This window comes from Grammomys surdaster, unplaced genomic scaffold (genome assembly GCF_004785775.1).
Source record: "Grammomys surdaster isolate TR1022 unplaced genomic scaffold, NIH_TR_1.0 125742, whole genome shotgun sequence".
In the NCBI taxonomy this organism is placed as follows: Eukaryota; Metazoa; Chordata; class Mammalia; order Rodentia; family Muridae; genus Grammomys; species Grammomys surdaster.
Window position 1 is genome coordinate 120391 of NW_021620574.1, and position 23209 is coordinate 143599.

At 46.7% G+C, this 23209-nt stretch overlaps 1 protein-coding gene across 1 annotated transcript in view; it reads right to left on the reverse strand.

The window, feature by feature from the left end:
• Dip2b (disco interacting protein 2 homolog B) overlaps positions 1-23209 on the reverse strand; it is a gene marked incomplete at its 5' end in the record, with an annotated part of 109850 nt that overhangs the window by 23009 nt on the left and 63632 nt on the right. The window contains 9 exons of the mRNA XM_028788260.1: positions 1176-1287; positions 3022-3143; positions 6860-6983; positions 7643-7723; positions 7849-7958; positions 11419-11620; positions 14940-15054; positions 16720-16847; positions 19476-19556. Coding sequence (XP_028644093.1) covers positions 1176-1287; positions 3022-3143; positions 6860-6983; positions 7643-7723; positions 7849-7958; positions 11419-11620; positions 14940-15054; positions 16720-16847; positions 19476-19556 — 1075 coding nt within the window. The remainder of the gene's footprint in view (positions 1-1175; positions 1288-3021; positions 3144-6859; positions 6984-7642; positions 7724-7848; positions 7959-11418; positions 11621-14939; positions 15055-16719; positions 16848-19475; positions 19557-23209) is intronic.

Here is a 23209-nt window from a genome sequence, read left to right on the forward strand (position 1 = left end):
CTTCTAGAGGAGAGTTACTGTCTTTCACTCACGTCTCTAGCCCAGCCACACTCCTTTGATGGCTCTCTGCTTTCCTGGTTAAGAAACAACAGTGAATTTTAAACCTCACACCACAGGGTGCCTATTTCTGGTCAAGCAGAAGACTTCTTTTAACAGGGTGAGCTGTCACCACTGCGGCTGCGGCTCCACACTACAGCTGGACACGACTGCAGTCTCTATAAACTTCACTTACAGAGACTTTTGCCCAAACTAAAGAGGTACTCAGAGCTGCAGCGGTATTGGTCAGGATTTAAGTCCTATCTAGGTGCAGAGCCCACATTCTTCCTCTTCCATGAGTCCTCCAGCTATTCCCAATGTCTTCCCCATTCTTTAATGTGAATATTACCTAAAATTTATGCATATTCTGGTTTTCATATTGCATCACATTTGATATTTTAGAACAGGTTGTACAGGCAGTGAGGAAGCTCAGGCCAGAGCCCAGGTCTTCTGACTTCTAGTCCACCGTTGTTTTAATTACATCACACCTAGAAGTCAAGGCCCACTTTGGGTGTCATTTCTCAGGAGTCATCCACCTTGGTTTGCCGACACAGCGCCTCTCACTGGGCTAGACTGGCTGGCCAGCAAGTTCTAGGGACCTGTCTGCACCTCCTCAGGGCAGGGATGACAGGTGAACACCTCCATGCACAGCTGGCTATGTTGTTCCTGGAGATGAAACTGAGTTCCTCACTCTTGCTATTTCTCCAGCCCCTTGGTCTCAGTACTTCATATGGACCTCCAGACACCTGGCCACGAAACATCTTTGGACGATGTAAAAAGCATCATTAAAACACTTTTTGTCTTTTTTAATTTTAAGACAGTCTCTCATGATGTAGCACAGCCTGGGCTTGAACTAACAATCCTGCCTCAGACTCTGGAGTTGTTCTGAGATTATAGATATGAGCTATCACATCCAGCAAGATATTTTGTTTAAAGAGCATTTAGCATTTTATGGGCTGGTTCTTGGACCTGGCTTTACTGTGTCCGGTGTATTGGTAGTACACATTTACTAGATGTCTGGCTTTGTTCTGTGTAGCAGATGAAGGGTGTTAAGGCAGGAAAGCTGTGTGGTGTGAGACTCTAGGAAACCTCTGGCAGTGAATGGTAACCACCCTGAAGCACTGCCCCCTCCAGTTCACCTGTGTCAATGATGGCTGGCCAGGTTTTCACATCCACAGCTGCTGCTGCCTCTCGAGACTTGAGCAACCGCATCAGAGTCTGAGTGGTGAGGACACACGCTGCTTTGCTGACCTAGAAACACAGGCACAGCAGTAAAGAGCAGAAGGCTTAGCACTGGCCATGTTAAGAGGAGACTGCTCACCAGCCTGGCCAGGTTGCATCACAGTTTTTTCTTTGTGTTTTTATTTTGGAAAATGTGTCATACTTAATTATACCAGGATGACAGCCATGTTGTAACAACAGGGGCTGCTGCTTACAATGGGCATACACTCAGGAAGAACCCCACTATCCTAATCATTGTAAAGACAGAATACCAAGACATGGGTCCGTGGTGCGCAGGGAAGGGGAGGAGGTGGTGAGAGCTTAGAACTGGGGTGTGCAATGGAGACACTAGTCCGAGGCCATGGAGCCAGACAGAAGCACCCACATGGTGAGCTCTGTTCAGCAGTGCGGGGAGATGCAGTGACCTACTTTCACCCACAAAATGAGTCAACAGAAAGAGATTCCCAATGCATCCCCAGGCCTCTCTGAATTAAACTGTAATGGAATCATCTATGATAGTGTGGCTTATGCTATCGACCCAACAGCAGCCCTTGGAGAGACAAATGTCCCATCAATTACAAGTGTGTGGACTGTCAGTGTGCTAGCCCAGGCTGCCTTCTGTTAAAGATCTCAGGGTATTAAATAATGTAGGTTTATTCCATTTCAATTGCATATATTATAAAAACTTATGTGGGAAAGGGGCAGTGCAGTCATTTAATCCCGGCACATGGGAAGCAGAGGAGGCTACCTGAATTTGAGGCCCGCCTGGTCTACAGAGCTAGTTCCAGGTCAGCCAGGGCTACATGGAGAAACCCTGTCTCGAAAAACCAAACCAAACCAAACCATCTCCTAGCACCTCCAGAACAAAATTCAGGGGCTCCTGTTTGTGTTGCTAAGGAGTCATAAGTGCTGACCACTGAGCCGTATCACAGCTCTGCACAGCTTTATAAAATATTTAATTTTTATTTCCTTGAAAGCATCACACATGTATAGAGAGTCTTGACTATATTCACCCACTACCTCCTCCCAGCCTCATCTCATCCCCTCCCAGCTTCTTGTCACTCTTTTACAATTTTTAATTAATTTATATTTAAGCCTCTGAGTCCAGCTAGTGCTACACATCTGCACACAGGCATAGGGTCAACCACCGGGACGAGGGAACGTATCAGTGACCACACTTCTAAATACAAGTAACTCGTGCTCCTTGGGGTCGGGCCCTGGGAGTCCTTCCCCTCTACATACTTTAATGCTAGCTAAATAGTCAAAATTAACTCCAATAAAAATGGCCCGACTAGGAGAACCTGACATGAATAATTATGCTGGTTCTTGTGCAGGAAAGAAGTCTGACAGGTAATAATGTGTTTTAAGAAGGAAATGGGGGTCAAATCTATGCAAAAATGACTAGTCGGAGCTCTCCTCAGAATTTAGGACTAGCATGTACAGTTCCCTGTCCTGCCAATCACTGCTCTCCAAGTCTCTTCAAAGTCCTGGAGGCCAGATAAAAACAGAGGAGGAAGCTGTAGTCTGCTTTTGTGTCCTGTTTGTTTTGACACAGACTCTCTTTACATGAGAGCTCACAGCCCTGCCTCTGCCTCTGCCTCTGCCCTGTGCTAGAATCATAAGTACACACCACACCACGCAGGGAGAGGTTTTAGGAGAAAAACCTGACTACTTGGCACTACGGAAGCAAGAAGTGACTGAAGATACTCAGTTGTCTGAGTGTGGACTCTGGAATGGGGACAGGCAGGTACAGAAGGCACTTACATCGACGACCATGCGCACTGTGGGCAAAGTGGCAGTGAGGTTCTGCGCGTGAGGGGGCCGTACGGTCACAGGTATACACCCTGCGTACAGGCAGCCGTAGAACGCAGCAATCAACTCGATGCCTGCGAGATAGAAGACAATGTCAGGGGGGTCACTTAGCCGCTGCTATCCCCAAGGAACTGAACCCAGAGCCTCTAAACACCCATTCCCAACCAGGTGACATATGTGCTGCATATAAGGTCTCTCTGGGCCAGCCTGTGAGCCACCACACCTGGCTCATGTAGCCTACTAGACCATGATTCAAACAAGACACCGACTAAATTAACTTTAATAATTGAGAATACAAAGTCTGGCACAGTGCCTCATACTTGGCATTTGAGATGTTGAAGCAGGCATATTGCCACGTGTTCAAGATCAGCCTGGACTACACAGCAATAGTTAAAGCCAACCTGGGCTAAAATGGAGACCATCTTTACACACACACACAGACACACAGACACACACACACACACACACACACACACACACACACACACACACACGGGTGGTGGTGTTAAACCTAGAGCTTTGCACATGAATAGCATGTGTCATACCCCCGAGCTATATCCTCAGGCCCAGCAGTGAGCTCTTGGAAGATGCTGGAAGGTAGGTTGTTACTGTTTGCTGTTCCTAACTATTAGAAACAACTGTAGAAATCAAGGGTATTTAAGGAAATAAGGACAGAGGAGAAGTGAGGATCGCTGAGCTTTCCTTGCACAAAAGGAAAAGCTGCTGGAGCAGGAAAAGCAACTGGACGTCTCAGACACTGTGGGTCAACGAACGCAGCTCAGTGCTGTGGGCCTGCCATGTCACTACTGGTAGATGGAAGGCGGTTTCACATGAACATACATGACGTATCCTCCTGGGAACAGACGGTCTCCTAGGCAATCTCAGTGCTCACACAAATGAAGAGCATAGTAGGAACAACAGAGTGAAGTAGAGGAGGGGAAGAGACCAGGAAGCAGTGAGGCAGAGCAATGGAGACAGACAAGCAAGGACTCTGGGCATTCCATTCGGGACAGATGTGACAAAGGAGGGCGAGGCAAACGTCGCTGTGCTTGTGTTCTTGTGTTTGCCTTTCAAGTCAAAATTTTTATCTAAGACTCTGAATCCTGGGCTAGTGAGATGCTCATCAGGTAAAAGCACATGCTATGATGCTCACTGCTGGCCCGAGTTCCATGCTTGCATCCCACAGTGGAGAGAGGGAAGCAACTCCTGAAAGGTGCCCTCTGACGTCCATGTGCCTACTCTGACACATGTCACATATAGATAGTAATAGGTAAATAAACTCTTTAAGAATGACTACTTACACAAAACTTTCACCAAATAAATTCTACACTCATCTTACGAAGAGATGGTGTATTCTGAATGATGAAAGAGCCACAGAGTGTCCTCACCAATCATGGAGTGACGAGTGAACTCAGCAGTTCACACAGGCATGCTCTGTTCCTGGACACTGCACGAATGACTCCTTTTTGGTTTCAGTGCTGAGCCCAGAGCCTTGGCATGCACTCCAGTACTGACCTTCTTCAGCCCCTTCACCCCCCCCCCCAAAGGGGTTTGGTTGTTGTTGTTTTAGATTAATTTATTTTATGTATGTGAGTACACTGTTGTTGTCTTCAGACACACCAGAAGAGGGCATCAGATCCCATTACAGATGGTTGTGAAACAACATGTGTTTGCTGGGAATTGAACTCAGGACCTTTGAAAGAGCAGTCAGTGCTCTTAACCGCTGAGCCATCTCTCCAGCCCCTTCACTCCCTTTTTAATGGATGGGGTCTCAGTGTGTTGCTCAGGTTGGCCTTGGCTACCAGGGAGCTGGGAAGCAGGCGAAGACCAGCATGCCCAGCTTCAAGGACCCCACAGGTCAAAGAGCTGTCTTTACTCATCTACTCAGTCACCAAGTACTTACTGGAATCTATCCATTTCATTGTGTGTATGTGTGCACGTGTGCATGTCTGTGTGTGCCCCTGTGCACGTGTGTGCACACATGGAGGTGGATGTCAGAGACTGATGTTGGATTTCTCTATTGTCTTCTACCTTGAAAAGAAGCTTGTATGTATGTGTGTGTCTGCAGAAGCCAGAGAAGCACATTAGACCTGGAGCTACAGCAGCTGTGAGCCTCAAGGTATGAGTACTGGGAACAGACTCTGGAAAAGCAGCAAGAACTCAACTACACATCCATCTCTCTGGCCTCTTCTCCTTATTTCCTTTTCTTCCACCGAACCTGGAACTCACCATTTGACTGCACCACCTGGACACTAAGCTCAGGGATCCCCCTGCCTCTGCAGTGTTAGTACCATGCCAGTTTGGTTTGTTTGTTTGTGTTAAGTATTTATTTTGTTTTATGTACATCAGTGCTTTGCCAGCACGTGTATCTTGTACCACAAATGTGCAGTAACCCTGGAGGTCAGAAGAGGGTGAGAAATCTCCTAAACTGGAGTTTCAGAGTGTTGTGAGCAGCCTGTATGTGCTGGACATGAAACCAGGGTCCTCTGGAAGAACACCCATTGCTCCTAATTGTAGAGGACAGTGTGTATGTGTATACGTATGTATGTACATACATACATACATACATACATACATACATACACACATACATGTGTGTGTGTATACATTATCATCCCCATCACCATCTGTGTGTGTACTCATGCGTAGAGGTCAGAAGGTTAGCTGTTAGGAGCTGTTTTTCTCCTTCTTTATCACGAGTTCCTGGGATCAACATCATCAGGTAGTCAGGCACAGCATGCAATTTTACCCACTGAGCTCCTCCAAGTGGCCCAAAGCATCACTTTTTCTAGGGGAACTGGGGATCCAAACACAGGTCCTCACGTTCCTGCAGCAAGCACTTAACCTACCGAGCCTCCTGCTCAGCGCGTTTGTTTTGAGACAGACTTGCTATATAGCTGAGGTGTCCAAGAACCCCTCACCCTTCTGCTCCTACCTCCCAAGGGGGCAGGTGGGTATTCCCAGGCCTTGCTATGTTTTGTTGTTGTTTGAGACAGGTCTCAACATGTAGTCCTGGCTGGCCAGGAACTCACTATGTAGACCAGAGTGGCCTTAACTCACAGAGATCTACCTGTCTCAACCTCTTGAGTCCTGGGATTAAAGGTATGTGTTGTTAGTATTCTGTCTAAACTCCACCTCCACAGTTATCTGGCAACACCCAGGTACGCTCCTCCCCACAGTTACCTGACAACAGCCAGGTAGGCGTGCCCGCTATAAAAGGGGCTGCTTGCCTCCTTATTCTCTTGCCTCTAGCTTCTCCTCCCCTCCCCCCTTCCCTTCTCCCTCTCTCCACATGGTCATGGCCGGCCTCTACCCTCTCTACTCTTCTCTCTCTCCTCCCCGTTCTCCCACTCTCTTAATAAACCTCCCCTCATGGAACCGTCTAGTCTGCTGTGATCTGTCCAAGATGCGTGTGACCTTTTATGTGTTACCATACTTGGCTGCTTATAAGTCTTGTTATCCGGCCCAGGAACTTGCCATGTAATTCTTGCTGGCCTTGACTGTCTAATTCTCCTGCAACATCCTGGGGACAGGAATCACAGCAGTGTGTTGCCATGCTGGCCCGAGCAGCTTTTATGTAGTGGGCATGGAGGGAAACAGAAGGGGATGCAGAGCCGCCACACTGCTCGATGCGGGGCACAGCCTGGACCACACCTGTGAGCACAGCATGCTTGGTGTTGGGAAGTGCCGGCTCTGTGGTGGTGGATGGCAGCCCTGAGTTCCCATCTTCTCCTGCTGTGTCGTATTTCATAATACAGCTTGGAGTCTAGTTTACCAGTCCAAGTCTTACCAGGTGGGTACAGCAATACCACGTTGTCCCCTGCATTCAGATGGCCCTTGTCACCAAGTACTGAAGCGATCCTCTCTGCTCGCTTATGAAGCTGAAGGCAGCTGGCTGTGCACACAGTTGTTCCCTTCAACACAAGGATAAGCAGGTTAAAGTACAGTGCAGAACAGAGACACACAGAGAGATAGAGTGCAGACGTTACACTTAACAGGCTTGGCCTCTGGGTGAATTATCAGCTGAGACAACTCCCCTGGTAACAAAAACCAGGCATGGATTCCTCTTTTCCATATCCCAGGTTCGCAGGGTATGTTAATTAACTTAAACAAAACATATTTACAGTCTTTCTTTCTTAGTGTTTTCTTTATCTGTCTTTCTTTCCTTCCTTCCTTCTTTCTTTGTTTTTTTCGAGACAGGGTTTCTCTGTGTAGCCCAGGCTATACCGGAACTCATTCTGGAGATCAGGCTAGCCACAAACACACAAAGATTGGCCCTCCTTTGCCTCTGGGGCACTGGGATTAAAGGCGTGGGCCACCAGCACTCAGCTAAGGTTTCTTTCTTAATATACATGAATTAATCTATTCTTTGTCTATTTTGAGACAGTCTCATGCAACAGGCTGGCCTAGGCTATGTAGTTTGAGGATGATCTTTAACTCCAAATTTTTCTGCTTCTACCTCCCAAGTGTTGGGATTGCAGGCATGCATTGCTATGCCCAGTTATGTGGTCTTGTACTGGGGCCTTGTCCATGCTGGCGCACACTCTCCAATCCTGCAAGTGGTTTTAGTTACCTTGGCATTTAGCAGCATGAAGAGGACATGGTCAGGCGTTGCCTGGGCTCGCCACTGCAAAATCTCTGCCAGGAACTGGTGCTAAAGTCACAAAGAGAAGAAAGGACTCAGGGTCAGCAAGTTTCAAAGACTCATGTAAAAGTTCACACTGCCCTCCAAGGTGTGTCCTGTGTTCACGGGGATGAGCCTGGCCGTCTCGAACTTACCTTCCTCACCAGATCATTCTCTTCTATTTGGCCCAGGTCCCTTCCGGCAGCCTGTGCTATGCGTTTACCAGCAACCAGATTCCCAACCATCACAGAAGCAGGGCCTACACCTGTAAACCAAGTAAAACCAACCTGAGGACAGTGATTCAAGTTACACACCCCCAAAGCATGTCCAGACTGGCCTGAACTGGTCCAAAAGTTCATTTGGCAATGGCCAAGAGCCTGTGTTCCAGTGAAAAAGGTACTGATATGTAAACATTGTGGACAAAGTAGGGCAGTGGGAAGGACTGGGGAAAGATAAAACAGAGGACACACGGAAATGTGGGAGGGGCAACCCAGGGAGAGATGGGAGGGCACTAAGCTGAGATCTATAGGGACAGTTTTACTCAAGTCTGCTCATTCCTACAAATGGTGTCATTTGTTACAGCCAACAGCACTAAAGAGAGGACTGAGCGGTGACGGATGTCTCATCTGCCGAAGTTACACCTATCAGGATGTAGACTGCGTTCATTAGACACATGAATAGTGCTGGGCTAGCAGACTGTTCGGTGGGTAAAGGTGTCTGCCGTCAAGTCTGATGATATGAGGCCCATCTGTAGGGTCACAGTGTGGAGAAGAAAACCAAGTCCTGTAGTTTGTCTTCTGACTTCTAAATGTATGCCATAATGCCTCTCTGTGTGTGTGTGTGTGTGTGTGTGTGTGTGTGTGTGAATGTATGTCATGCATATTTTTAAAGGGAATATGAGATGCACTTTATTGTAAGCAAGCAATGAGGCTGCGTGGGGGCACACACCTTTAGTCGTCTATGTGTTAAAATGAGGCAGTCAAATGTCATGCACAACCTTGACGTGCTACTGGAGTGAAAAAGTCAGCTGAAATAAGCAAGTGGAGAAGCTCCATGCTTCTTTTGGGTAAGAAGGCTGTGGCAGCAGTACAGGAGAGGGTCACTAAGTCCCCACCAAGCAGCCTGCTGCCAGCTAGCCTCTGAGCAATGATGGTGCCTAGTATGCAACTCCTTCGTCCACAGCATCTGTGCGCTCTAAATGCACTGAGATAGGTAGAAAGTGTCACTCGGCTCACTCTGTAAAAAGTAAATATCCAGGCGTGGTGCACACAAGCCTCGCCCACCCCTTCCTCTCTAGCTGTCATCAGTGCAGCGTTCAGCCTCAAAAGCAATCCCAGAGAGAACAGTGTTGGAGGCTGCTGAGTTGGTCCTCAGGAGGGGCACCTGTTGCTCTTTCAGGACCTGTGTTCAATTTCCAGCACCAACAGCATGGCTCCCAATCATCTGCAGCCCATTCCAGGGACTTTTACACCCTCTTCTGGCCACCTTGGGCACTGCACTCATGTGATACACAGGCACAGATGCAGACAGGTACACACAAAAATAAATTTAAAGGAAAAATTTAAAGTCTACTGTACCTCTAAGAATATTTTAAAAGCATTTACTCTAATATGACTTTTCACTTAAAAATCCTTGCTCACCGGGGAATGACAGAACATCTATGTAATCTAGCACTGGGGAGGCTGAAGGCAGGATGGCCATGAAGTTAAGCCCTGCCAGGGTGACATAGCTAGATCCCGTCTCAAAAAAACAGAACAACCATACCATTACTTAAAATATGATTTTACTCATAGTAAATAAATGTAAGACTTTTAACATTAAATATGCTCTATAACTTTTAGCTTTTAACATTGTAACATAAGCACCAAAACTTAAGATGGAGACACATTTGTACATGCCTGAGTTTCTTCAGTGCTGGGGATTGAATCCAGGGGTCTGCACACACTAAACCCACACTCTACCAGCTAGCCACACCCCACACGGCAGGTATGCCAGGCATGCCATACGCCTGTGCAGGTAATGTGTCTCAAGACCCTCCCTTTGCAGTTTGTTTCATTTTTATGCTTATGTCTCTGTGTGTGCATTCATGTACCATGTGTGTGAGTACCCAGTGGAGGCCAGAAGAGGATGTCTTCTGCTGGGGCCGGAGTTATAGGCAGTTTCGAGCCACCTGATACGCATCTGAGTTCAAGTCCTCTAGAAGACCAGAAAGACTCTTAACTGCTCAGCCACCTCTCCAGCCCCCTTTTACACTTCCTGACTAATCATCAGACTGTGATTCAGACTCTCTTTAGAACAGTAGCCCCAATAACAACCAAGGGCCAATGAGTAAACACAGGAAGCAGAATGTTAGCCTCCATAAACCTTCTATTCCCACTAGCAGAACCCACTGTTGCTACGATATGGTGGTTGGTGAGGTGACAACAGTCTGGCCCAGTGGTCTGAATGGACCTGAGACGGCGGGTAACAGCAGTGCTCAACAAGCACACTGTATTGGCATTTTCACACTACCAGCCGCAGAAGGAGTCCTGGGCTCACCTCGGCTGCATCCCTGCATTCCCCCACATCCTTGGCATCATCACTGCATCCCTGCACGTTCTCGTCACCTTTCAACAAGGTCACCACGCAAAGTGCATTCAAAAGGCACATTTTCCTTTTCATCTTCTTTTCTCAATGCATTTGAAGGCCTGGGTACCTAGAGAGGCTAGATCTGAGCTCTGATGTTTCCGGGCACACAGGAAGACAACCAGACTCTCATTACCTTCTCTTATTAACGGAAAGATGTCAGCACAAGCTAGTGAGGCCAATTCTAAGTCCCTTCCCTCTCTCTTTCATTGAAGCAGGCTCTCACTGGCCTGGAACTTACTATGTAGACGAAGCTGGTCTTGAACTCACAGAGATACGCCTGCCTCTGCCAAGTGCAGGGACTGTAGGCGTGCACCACTGCACCCAACTAGTCTAACATATTTGAACAGGACTGGTTACCAGGAACCGTGCCTTAGCTTTCTTTTAGCCCTGCAATGTGTGTCTGTTCAGACATCAGGCAAGAAGGGATTTGTGTATTTTTAATTTTCCAAGTGGCAGTTTATATTCTTTTGCTTTATACCTTGAAAATGGCAAACACAAAGCCTGCTGTTTCTCTTCTATTTATAACCCATAAAATGTCTGTTCCCCCCAAACTTCAGCAGCTGTGAAGGAATGAAGGGTAATTCTAGGCATGGGATTCCCACAGCAAACCAAAGTCACAATGACACCAAGAGCTCCAGTCTCAGCTCTGCACTAATGAGTCATGTGACTTTGTCTTTGTCCTAGGGGGCTGTGATTATGGTGCCGACTACTCAGAAGAGGAGAAACTGGCAGTTACAGCAGTTTGTCCCCCAACCCACAGCAGTCCTGCTGGCTGGTGATCAGTTTCTACTGTTCTTGTGTTATCAGTTTTGCAGAGTCTATGCCCACACACTACACACTGAAAGGCCGCCTTCTGGAAGCTGCACTGTGGCGGCACAGCTAGAAACCACATTATTGTTATTATTATTGTTATTATTGTTATTATTATTATTATTTGTTTTTTCGAGACAAAGGTTCTCTGTGTAGTCCTAGCTGTCCTGAAACTCACTCTGTAGACCAGGCTGGCCTCGAACTCAGAAATCCGCCTGCCTCTGCCTCCCAAGTGCTGGGATTAAAGGCGTGCGCCACCACTGCCTGGCTAGAAACCACATTATTACCTGGTTGTTTTTGTCGGGGCTTTGGCAAGTTCGTCACACACGTATGTGGGCACATGAGGATATTGCACGGGTGTAGAGAACCCTCCAGAAAGAGTTGTTTTGTCTGGGATATATGGATTCCTCCTAGTGGGGTTTTTGGTAATGTGTTGGCTGGCACCAGGGCAAGACAGTACACACCAACTTGATGGATGCTGTCAATTGCCTGGAAAACACAGAGAGACATCCAGTGAGAGAGACATCCAGTGAGAGAGAGGCTGACAGAGCCACTACTGTACCGGAGGGCACTTGCTCTGTCCATCCCAGGACAGGACTCTGGTAGAACATTGCGTTCTCACACGTCCTTCCCTCACCTCCTCTCTCCACCCTGCTGCCACCGGAAGTTATACTTGCCACTTGATTTTCCTTCCTACAATCCTTTGAGCTCTTCCTTTCAAACTTGAGCCTGGCAGAATGCTTCCAGTAGGGAAGGGTGGCAAGAAGAAAAAGGGCTACTCTGCCATCAACAAAGATGTGACCCGAGAACACAGTATCCACATTCACAAGCACATCCACGGAGTGGGCTGCAAGAGGCACAAGTGGGCCCTCCAAGGACCGTGGAAATGTGTGATGAAGCAGACAGGACTCCAGGTCTGCGCATCGATCACAGGGTCATAAACCGTCTGGGCCAAAGGAATAAGGAGCGTTCCACACTGTATCTTGTATATTTGTCCAGAAAATGTAATGAGGATGACAAGTCATAGACAAGCTCTTTGTGTTGGCAACTTGTGACTCTATTACCACATTTAAAAAAATCTACAGTCAATTTGGATAAGAACTAATCTGCTGAATGTGAAATAAAGTTATAGAACTGAGGAAGGAAAGTATCTCTTATGTGGATGGCTATGGTGGTGTCATGATGCCCACGGCATCCACCTCGGAGGCTGAGGCAAGAGTCCAAAGGTAGACAGGCTGCAGCCATTCCCAAGTAAACAGGCTGGGATTGCAGGCATGGGCCACCTTCCCAGCCTAAAATGACTTTCCATAGGATTTCATTCAAGTTCCTGTAGCCACTTTGTGGGTTGTGTGTGATTCACGGCCAGACTCTGCCCTTGTGCTCCAGAACTTCTGAAGACCATAAGCAGGTTTGTGTTTGGATATATATGTCATGAAAACACTTTTTTTTCTTTTTTTTTTTTTAAAGATTTATTTATTTATTACATATGAATATACTGTAGCTATCTTCAGACACATCAGAAGAGGGCATCAGATCTCATTACAGATGGTTTTGTGCCATCATGTGGTTGCTGGGATTTGAACTCAGGACCTCTGGAAGTGCAGTCAGTGCTCTTAACCACTGAGCCATCTCTCCAGCCCCTGAAAACACTTTTTTTTTTTTCCTAGTTTAAAAAAAAATTATGATTGTATGTGTGCACATGCATTTGCTGCAGTACCCGGGAGAGGCCAGAGGTTGGCGCTGTGGGGTCAGTTCTCTCTTTCCACCTTTCTTGGGTCCTGAGGGTTAAACAGGTTGTCAGGCTCCATCTGCAAGTAACTTTATCAGCTGAACCATCTTGCTGGACTCTTATTATTACTCTTTAATTAATTTTCTTTTATTTTATGTACATGAATGTTTTGCCTACATGTACGCCTGGTGTTCACAGAAGCACTGGAGTTACAGACTGTTGGGAGCTGGGATACAAACCTAGGTCCTCTGCAAGAGCAGCTAGTGCTCTTAACAGATGCCCTATCTCTCCAGCCCCTTATTATACTACGCAGCCCATGGTGGTGGTTTTGAATGTGAAGTTCTCCAACCTCCTCCTTCTAAGTGCTGGGATTATAGCACACATTGTCACATTTGGCTAAAACGAATCTGCATGTTTGCCCTTTAGCTAGCTTTCAGATGACCAGATACCAGTCCAGTTCCACAGTCTTCAGAAATACTTTTGGTCTAATTTATATTCAGATTTTGTCCTCTGAAGGTTTTTGAGTCAGGGTCTCTATGTAGCCCTCAGTGGCCTGAACTCTCCCCACTCACAGAGCTCTGCCTGCCTCTAGAGAGCTGGGATGCAATGCGTGTGCCACCATGTCTAGCTCCCTTCATTTCTGTACAACAAACAGCCTATCTGCAGTCGCTAACCGTTCAGACCCATGTACCCTGAGAACAGAGAGGACTCTGACGAGTCCTAGCACTGCCTCACACTTATATTATGAAGTAACCAATAACAAGTCCACGTGCCCTAGGCAGAGAAGTCATAGTCCCCGGACATGCGTCCAGTAACACTCGAGTTGTCACTGGGAGGCAGTACAGCTTGTTCTGGACTGTGCACTTGGTCAACAAATGCTTCTAGATCCTGCATGCTGCAATTCTCAGGTCTGGGCAGAGAACAAAGGAAGCAGAGCAGTCTCAGCCTGCACTCGACTCACTGCGGCCTCTACGTCAGTAAGAACCGACACTGCTTAGAGTGTCTCCACAGCGCCTTACTCAACCCACTGTTTCTAGAGGGCTCTGTCCTCTTTAAGGCCAGGAGTCCAGCTCTGGAGTGCAGCATGCATTTCTATGCACATTCCAGTAAAGAGACTGACGCTCATGAAGCTAGATGGAGACCGGACTCCATTACTCTTCCAGCTGTTTCCACTAAAAACACCTTCCTCCTGCCCTCGTGGCTCATCCAACCCTCTCTAACTCCTCAGAATGGCTCCTTGCACAAAGAGAAACATTCCTGCGGGCGATGGTGTCGCACGCCTTTAATCCCAGCACTTGGGAGGCAGAGACAGGCGGATTTCTAAGTTTGAGGCCAACTTGGTCTACAGAGTGAGTTCCAGGACAGCCTGGGCTACACAGAGAAACCCTGTCTCAAAAAACCAGAGAGAGAGAGAAAGAGAGAGAGAGAGAGAGAGAGAGAGAGAGAGAGAGAGAGAGAGAGAGAAACATTGCTTGTTCTGGAATGTTCCTTGCACCTCCACATGCAAGGTGTGGCAGGACCAAGGCTAACTGACAGTGAGCTGGTCATTTTCAGAGCACACCATACACAGGCAGTCACAATCTTCACGGGTAGCAAACACATGAGAGTATGAGAGAATTAGCTGAAGCAAGTCAGTTGAACTTCTAGGTAACCTGAGCAGAAAAATCTATTTAGTCCATGGGGAGAAATGGGGCTAGCTGATTTTGCACAAAAATTGAGAGAGAAAAAAAACTAGGTAGTTAGGGGGCATGGGAAAAGTTGGAGGATGGGGAAGGAGAGTGGATATAAACACATTTCACTGTAAACCTGTATAGAATTATATGTATTTATATATATTCAAATATGTATATATTTGTTTGAGACAGGTTTTCTCTGTGTAGTAGTCCTGGCTGTCCTAGAACTCACTCTGTAGACAAGGCTAGCCTCTCAGACTCACAAAGATCTGCCTCTTCCTGCCCCCTGAGTGCTGGAATTAAAGGTGTGTGCCATCATACCAGGCTCAAACATAATTTTAAAAGACGGCATATCTGGTAGCCTACAGTGGCAGTTACCCCTGACCCAGTGCAGTCAGGTACTCACCTGCAGCACACGGCTCATCCACTGGAAGCTGTCTTCTTCAGATGCATCGGGCCTTTGTTCTGCCACCACCACAATGCGCTCGTCATAAAACACAGACACAGAAAACACAGCAATTCTAAGAGAGACAGATCAAACACATCAGTCTCCCTTCAAAACCATCCCATTTGCTTTCCTCAGTTGGAGTCAAACAGGAGCATCCCAACCACACCACCCAGACATGAGCAGTAGAAAGAAAATGTGCAGTCATCACCACCAAGTCAGGACCGAGAGATTCATTGAAAATAAAACAAAAACACAGATTAAACACCAAAGAATGGCAAACAAGACACAGTTCCTGGCTTTGTGGCGCTTACGTGTCAGAGACAGAACCAACCAACACACAGTTAATGAAGCTATCTTGTGATAAGCACCAGGAAGCACCTGGGGCAGGGCCAGTGGAGTGGGACAGGGGTGCTTGGGGAGCGCCTCCCTGGGGAGTGGACACTGGAGCAGAGACCTGAATGAGGTGAGGACGCGAGCCGCGCGGAGATCTGGAGGAAGAGGATTCCGGGCAGAAGGAACGGAAAGCGGAAAGGTTCTGAGGTAGGGACGAACTTGGCAGGTTTGAGGAACAGCAAGAAGGCCAGTGTGCCTGGAGCAGAGTGGTGAAGCAGAGAGTGAAGCGAGTCAGACGCAGGCAAGCGATGGAGACCAAGAGAGGGAGGGGATGGAAGTGGACCTGAGGGAGGTCTCCGCTCAAATGTCCCCTTACTAGTGAGGCGTTCCCAGACCACCTCGTGTGTTCACTCCACAGCACTCACGACACTTTCACGTGTCATCTATGTTGCTGTTTGCCTGGCTTCTGTGTTTGTCATAAGAATAGAAGGCACACACATAGCCCATTCTGTTCACTGCCAAAGTACCCAGAAAAGCAGTGCATAGTCGGCACCCTGTGAGGATTTGTGGATTGAACGCAGGAAGACTGAAACAACTGAGAGCCAACAATGCTAGCTCACCTGCCTCCGGGATGCTAACCATGTGCTGGGTGCTGTGCTGTACACTGGGGACACAACTGTCAGCATACTATGTGCTAGGTACTATGTTGTACACTGGGGACACAACTGTAACCACAGACCATGGGTCTAGGCCCAGGAAGCTCCATGCCTAGGAAGTCACACCATGACAGAAAACCACACAACGCAGCAGGAGCTGCTTTTTCCTGTGACGTCCTTAGCTCTTCCCTTCTTACATAGCTATGGTCAGGGCAGGAGGGAGAAGGAGGCATATGCTCCAAGCACAGCATACATGTGTATAAAGATGTTCTCATGTAAACACAAAGAGAAAATAATCCTAACAGACACAGTCTACAACAGCTGGGATAACTTTCTTTGCATTAATAAGCACAGGCAAAGGCCTGCCTGCCTGCCCTTGCTCACAGAACCTAGAGTTCCAGCTGCCATGTCAGTCTCCACATGGAGAACACAACAATTCAGTGAGAAATGAGAGAGAACAGAGTGGCAGCCACCTACGCTGGCTGAGATGGGACCATCTCTGAAGAACTGTAGAAGGTAGTATTTTATCTTGGAATTCTCAGTCTTCAGAATCAAAAACCAGTAACAGACTCTCAGACTGCTCACATTTCATTCCTGAGCCAGTTACAGAGCTAACGCTGTGGGACGGGTATTTAAAGCCAGGCTTGTTACTCTAAGCCAAGCCAAGCCAACCTAAGAACTTGGAGGAAGAACCCACAGAACACAGCACGGATCACCCCAGAGTGGTGGCACAGATCTCAGGCGCTCACCTCCCTCGATAGACAGTCTTTATCGACTCCACAGCCAATCCGGTAGCGACGATGTCGTCAGCGTTATGTCTTCTGCCGCTGACCATGAGTAATCCGTCCATTTTTCCAACCACAAACACCAAGCTACCCTGAAAGTTAGCAAGGATTTACTTTCATTCTCAAAGTTTAAAGGGTAAAACAGACACCTTACATTTACTGCTTTCATGGAAATCTCATTAAAAACAAAACACTAAGAAACATACCTGTGAAGCATGCACACAGTTCAATTCCCAATACCACAAAAATGTGTTTATATGAAAGAGAATAATGTCATAGTTTATGGATTTTTTTAAAATAAAAGAGTCCTTTAGAATTAGTGAGAAAGTGGCACCTTGAAGTCACTAAGGTCTTTGTACAAGGCACACTGTATCTGGCGTGCATGTGTGCGAGAGCACAGGCAGGCCACTGCTCACCAGGAGTCAGAGGACAACGCGCAGGAATTGTTCTCTCCTTCCACCCAGTGGGTCCCAGGGGTAAACTTAGGTTATCAGGGTGCAGACACCTGCTGAGCCAGCACCCACTGAGGTCTTACAGTCTCTAAGAGATTAATTCATTCATATTTATTATTCTCAGGGGAAAATCTCAATCTCACAGGGAAGAAATTATGATCACACATATAGTTCACTTTCCCTGCCACAGGTATGTATTAGTTCATCTACTGTTGAATTCACAGGGTGAATTCCAAGGAGAAAAATGTTACTTTATGTTCTACTGGAATTAGAGAAATCAAACAATTTTAGTATGTGAATAGTTGCTTTGAGCATGGAAGGGTAACACTGTTTCCACTGGCAAGATCGGAAATAGATACCCAAGAAGGTCTAAGAACGCTGCAGATTTTCTTCCCAGAAGGACAACAGAGCAGCAGGCCAGGGGCCCTTGGCCCTTCACGTGTGCTCACTGAGTCAGCAGTTACCTCCATGAATGAGAATGTCACTCATTACTTGCTGAGCACTGTGTAGGGCCACAGTGACTGGGCTAAGCCAGAAAGACAGAATGTCACTGCACACAAAGCTGTTGGTCTACCCTCAATGCCAGGGGGAGCCAGCCACTTCCACAAACCAGAGGGAAGACACTTTTAACAGTCAGCTAGTGTTACATCAAGAGGGGCTAGAGCCGGGCGGTGGTGGCGCACGCCTTTAATCCCAGTACTTGGGAGGCAGAGACAGGCGGATTTCTGAGTTCGAGGCCAGCCTGGTCTACAGAGTGAGTTCCAGGACAGCCAGGACTACACAGAGAAACCCTGTCTCGAAAAACCAAAAAAAAAAAAAAAAAAAAAAGAGGGGCTAGAGAGGCAGCTCAGTGGTTAAGGGAACGCACTGGTCATGCAGGGAACCTGAGTGTGGCACCATGAGTTTCCAGCACCATGTTGGGTGGCTCACAACTATTGTACTCCAACTCCAGGGCATCCAACACTGCTATACATATAGACTTGCACATACAATTAACATAATAAAAACAAATCCTGCCAGGCAGTGGTGGCGCACGCCTTTAATCCCAGCACTTGGGAGGCAGAGACAGGCGGATTTCTGAGTTCGAGGACAGCCTGGTCTACAGAGTTAGTTCCAGGACAGCCAGGGCTACACAGAGAAAACCTGTCTCGAAAAACCAAAACCAACCAACCAAACAACAAACAAAACCCAAAAAACAAACAAAAAACCCAAATCCTTTAAAAAAGAGAAAGAAGAGATGCCTGCCTCTCCAAATCTTTCAGTGAGGCTGTTTAGCTGACATGGTGTTTCCATCTTCATCTTTCTAGATCATGAGACTAGTTCAGACCAGACACAACCAGAACCTTTACATGGGGTTTAGGGGATCATTCGTAGAAAGAGGGGCAACAATCTGTTTCAGACTGATGGCTGAAGCTGTGTCCTGGACCTCACGGGCAGCCCAGCAAGCTCGAGAGTCGAGCATTTGAGACAGCTGAGGCTGCACTGCAGTGTCATATGCTCTCACATGAGCTTAGCAGTGAGCAGAAGATGGGGCAGGAAGGAGCCAGAGATAGACGGAGGGTATGAGTTGATAGGATAACAACTACCCATGGCTTCCCACTGCCTCACCCACTGCCTTCATGGCCTGGCTCTCTGCCACCTTCATGGATTCTTAAGTTCACTGTGTGCCTTTTGAGAACAGACTTTTTTGGGTCCTAGTCTCCCTAGAACAGTAACTATAAATGGCACTTGCCAAAAAACAAATTATTTTCTAAGAATTTACAATGACACAGGGTGGGCACTGTTGATAATCTATAAGAAAACTCTATCCATTCGCCACTTAGTTTCCCTTGGCTACAAAGTAACCTTTTCCAGAACTCTTAACTTCTCACAGCATGTTAACCTAAAGTAGTAAGAGTAAGTGAAAAGTCTGAAAATACAGGATACATATAAAACCTGTCTGTAGGAGTCAAAGGAACTCAGGCAACGAACACAAAAAACATTAGCCCATTCCTACGACCGTCTTATACAATCAGCCTGAACAGTAGTTAGGGGTGGCGTACATAGTGTTAATCCCAGCACTTGGGAGGCTGAGCTGGGGCTCTCCAACCCAGCCAGGACTCTGGAGCGGGACCCCGTCTAAATAAAGAAACAGGAGGAGCAGCAGCTGCGATTGCTGTGAGGGGCCGGTGACACCTTCAATTACTCAGACTCTGTCCGGTTCTGTTAATCAAAGTTCAAATGCTTTTAGATCATATGCAGCAAAGTCAATAGGACACTGTCACTTACAGGCCCTACAAATCCCAGCAGTCCTGACCGGATGAAGGGCACGTCCCCTACAGGAGAGCCTGAGGAAGTCACTGGAATCACCTAAAAGACAAAAGGAAAAAGGTGAAAAGCTTGGCTAGATTTTTAAAAACTGTATCTGATTTTTAAAAAGTCTTACTTTAAAAAAAAACCCAATACAAGTAATATATTCCAACTGAGCAGGACATGGTTGGTACAAGCCTTTAATTCCAGCACTCAGTAGACAGGCAGGTAGAGCTCTGTAAGTCGGAGGCCAGCCAGGTCTACAGAGTGAGACCCTGTCTCTAAAAACAACCACCTAATCCCCAAATAGAATTATGTATATATTTACAGATTATATATATATATATATATATAATATGCTTATTGGAAGGCATATTCTTCAACAAATCCAGGAATTTCATCCAGTTCAGTGTCTATCTCTCCAGACTTTTAAAAAGATATATATCCACAGTTAAATATTTTATTACATTTATTTGTGTTTCTGTCACTACACGTACTGTGCCTCTATATGCTTGTGGAGGTCAGAGGGCAAATGCAGGAATCGGTTCTCTCATTTCCACAAGTGGATTGTGGGTAGCACACATCAGGGAGCATGTGAAGTGCTCTTACCCACTGTGTCATCTCACAAGATACACAGATTAATATAACAACTAAGTTAAAACAGCCTCATGGGGTAGGGTCCTGCGCAAGCCTGAAGACTGCAGCTCTGATCCCCAGCACCCAGGCAAAAGGCTGTGGGGAAGGGGATAGACAGCAAGATGTCCAGCATGTTCCAGCCAGCTACTAAAGCCTAAATGGCAGACAAACATAAACAACTTGGACCGCGGGTCAGAGGTTGATGCCCATGTGAACTGTTTTACATGCACAAGCACACACACAGAGTACATGCACACACACATACAAAGGCGTAGATCATATATATATGATTTAAAAAGGAAATATTAGGAATTAAAAAAGGGATCAATTACACTTTTGTCTGTCAGTCTTGTCTTTCACTAACAGACCTCTGACACTGTATCTCGGATAGCCTCCCCGTCAGGTAATGACTGATCTAGGCTGTGTCTGGACAGTAGAACATTTCACAGGGCAGAGGATAAAGTCATGAGAGATGATTCTGGCTCTGCAGTCTACTGGCAAGGCAGACTCTGAGTAAATGTTGGCAGCTCTGAGCCTCAGGTTCTTGTCAGCTGTAAACAATGCTCTCAGATCCCTTTGGGCATGGGTGAAGGTAAAGCAGTGTTGGCTGACCTGGAGAGGTATGCACGGCTGACCCAGGGTTGCATTCAGGACATTACTGATTAGAATGCAGTCTCTGGATGGCAGGGTGACCCCAATGACTCGCAATGGCAAGCAGTGCTTTCACGAATACTGTATGTACTTTCATGATTTCATGTGTAAGGCTAGGATGGGTCTACAAGTGTAACAGTGTCCCACACAGCTGCTGCACGTCCACACTGACTCCATGGGTGTCAGGCAAGAATCTCATTCCCCCGTATCACAGCTAGCACTGTGTACTATCACTGTCCAAACCGCTAATCTTGTGGGGAAACAGAACAAAGCCTTAGGCATTCCATCATGATTTAAACTGTAGTTCCTCAGTGGTGATGGTAAAACGTATTTTTTCTTTACAGTCGTCTAGTTGTGTGTGTATACATGTGTATGTATAGAAAGTAGCATATTTATATAAATATCCTGGTTTTTTTATTCCTTCTTGAATTTTTTTCTCCCTTTAATTTTAATTTTTTTTAAAAATTTACATTTATGGGTATTTTGCCTACATGTATATATCTGTCTGGGCCTGGAGTTGCAGATGATTGTGAGCTGCCACTTGGGTGCTGGGAATTGAACCCATCACTGAGCCATCTCTCCAGCCCTTCCCTCCACCTCCCTCATTCATTCCTTGTGTGCCCCATCCATCCATCCATCCATGGTCACTCTCTCTCTGTGTACCTGTATGTCACAGTGTCTACTGAGAGAATACAAGACAACACGCAGAAGTCAGTACTCCACCTGTAACACCTGGGGGCCGAGCATAAGTCACCGGGCTGTCAGACTGGGCGGCTCTCTTACCTGCCTCCTTTGTAACTAGAGCCAATACATATTAGCAGATTACTTTGCTTTATAGTAATCATGTCAATTCCTCCAAATGGCAGTCTATTCGTCTTACAGGTGAGAAAGGGAGAGACAGATTGTTTGCCTAAAGTCAGGAAGCACACAGCAGTGACAAGAACTTTGTCTCCATGCACATTAGAAACACTGGGGGTGGATGGGTGGGTGGGGGGGCATGTGGCACACACCTTTAACCCCAGCACTTGGGGGCAGGTGGATCTCTGTGAGTTTGAGGCCAGCCTGGTCTACAGAGTGAGTTCCAGGACAGCCAGGGCTACACAGAGAAACTCTGTCTTGAAAAACCAAAAAAAAAAAAACAAAGAAAAAAAAAGAAAGAAAGAAAGAAAGGAAGGAAGGAAGGAAGGAAGGAAGGAAGGAAGGAAGGAAGGAAGAAGGAAAGAAAAGGATGATCTTTCTCCAGCTGTTTGTGTTCACTCTTTCCTCTCTGCTGTGCATGGGGCAGGCCCTGCACCGAACCCAGGGCATATGCTCTAAGCTACATCTCTAGTAGCATGGTTTATTTATTTATTTATTTGTTTATTGTTTTATTTTGGGGGTATATGTGTAGTTGTTTTTACTTTTCCTCTCAGTACCTTTTTTTTTTAATTTTTAAATTTTATTTTTCTTTTATGGGTATATATTATGTGTGTGTATCGTGAGTGCCAGTGCCCACAAAAGCCAAATGAGGGCCCTGGATATCCTGGAACTCCAGTTCCAGGTGTCTGTGAGCTGCTGCCTCAGCACTGGGAACCAAACCCCAGTCCTCTGCGAGAGCAGTAAGTGTTCTAACCACCACGCCGTCTCCCCAGCCTGTCCAGCTTGTTTTTAAGTACATCTATTAATTTTCTGATTTATTATTACTGTGTTTCTGTCCTAGTAAAATGTTAACTGATTTGGAACTCTCAGAATTTAAATATCAGACTTTAGTAAAATACTGATTAAATTTATGAAACAAAGTAGTATTTAGAAGAACTATTTTTATTACTTTGTTTATTGAGTGTGGATATGTGTGTGTGTGTGTGTGTGTGTGTGTGTGTGTACCATGGTACACCTATAAAGGTCAGAAGACAGCTTGTAGGAGGCTCTCCTCCTCTGCTTTGTGGGGATTGGAGCCCATTATCAGGTTTGCTCCTGGGTACCTTCAGCTGCTGAGCCATCTCACCCACCCACCTACTTGTTCCCCCTTCCTAGCTGAGGAGTCACTCCACTCTGCCACCACTCCACGGGCACTGCATGCAGAAAGCGCTCTCTCGGGCGAGGCTGCACTGCAGCAGCACCGTCACACCTGGTGCCTGGCTAGGACTCAAGCATCAACAAAATAATGTAAGAATTCCAGGCTAGCAGCGGCCTCTCAAGAAAGGTAATAAGTAGGTATTATCTCCAAACACTGCTTGAGGACCTGAAAGATGGCTTATGAGTGAAAGTACTTCCCTGCAGGCCCAAAGATCTGAGCTCTGTGTAGCCTACAGAGCCAGGCTAGCCTCACACCTGGGATGTCAGCACTCAGTGAGGCAGGAGGCAGAGATGGGACCGCAGAGTCCACCTGGCCAGCTACCCTGAAATACACATTGCAGCAGAACAACAAGAGAGGCCCTGTCTAACAA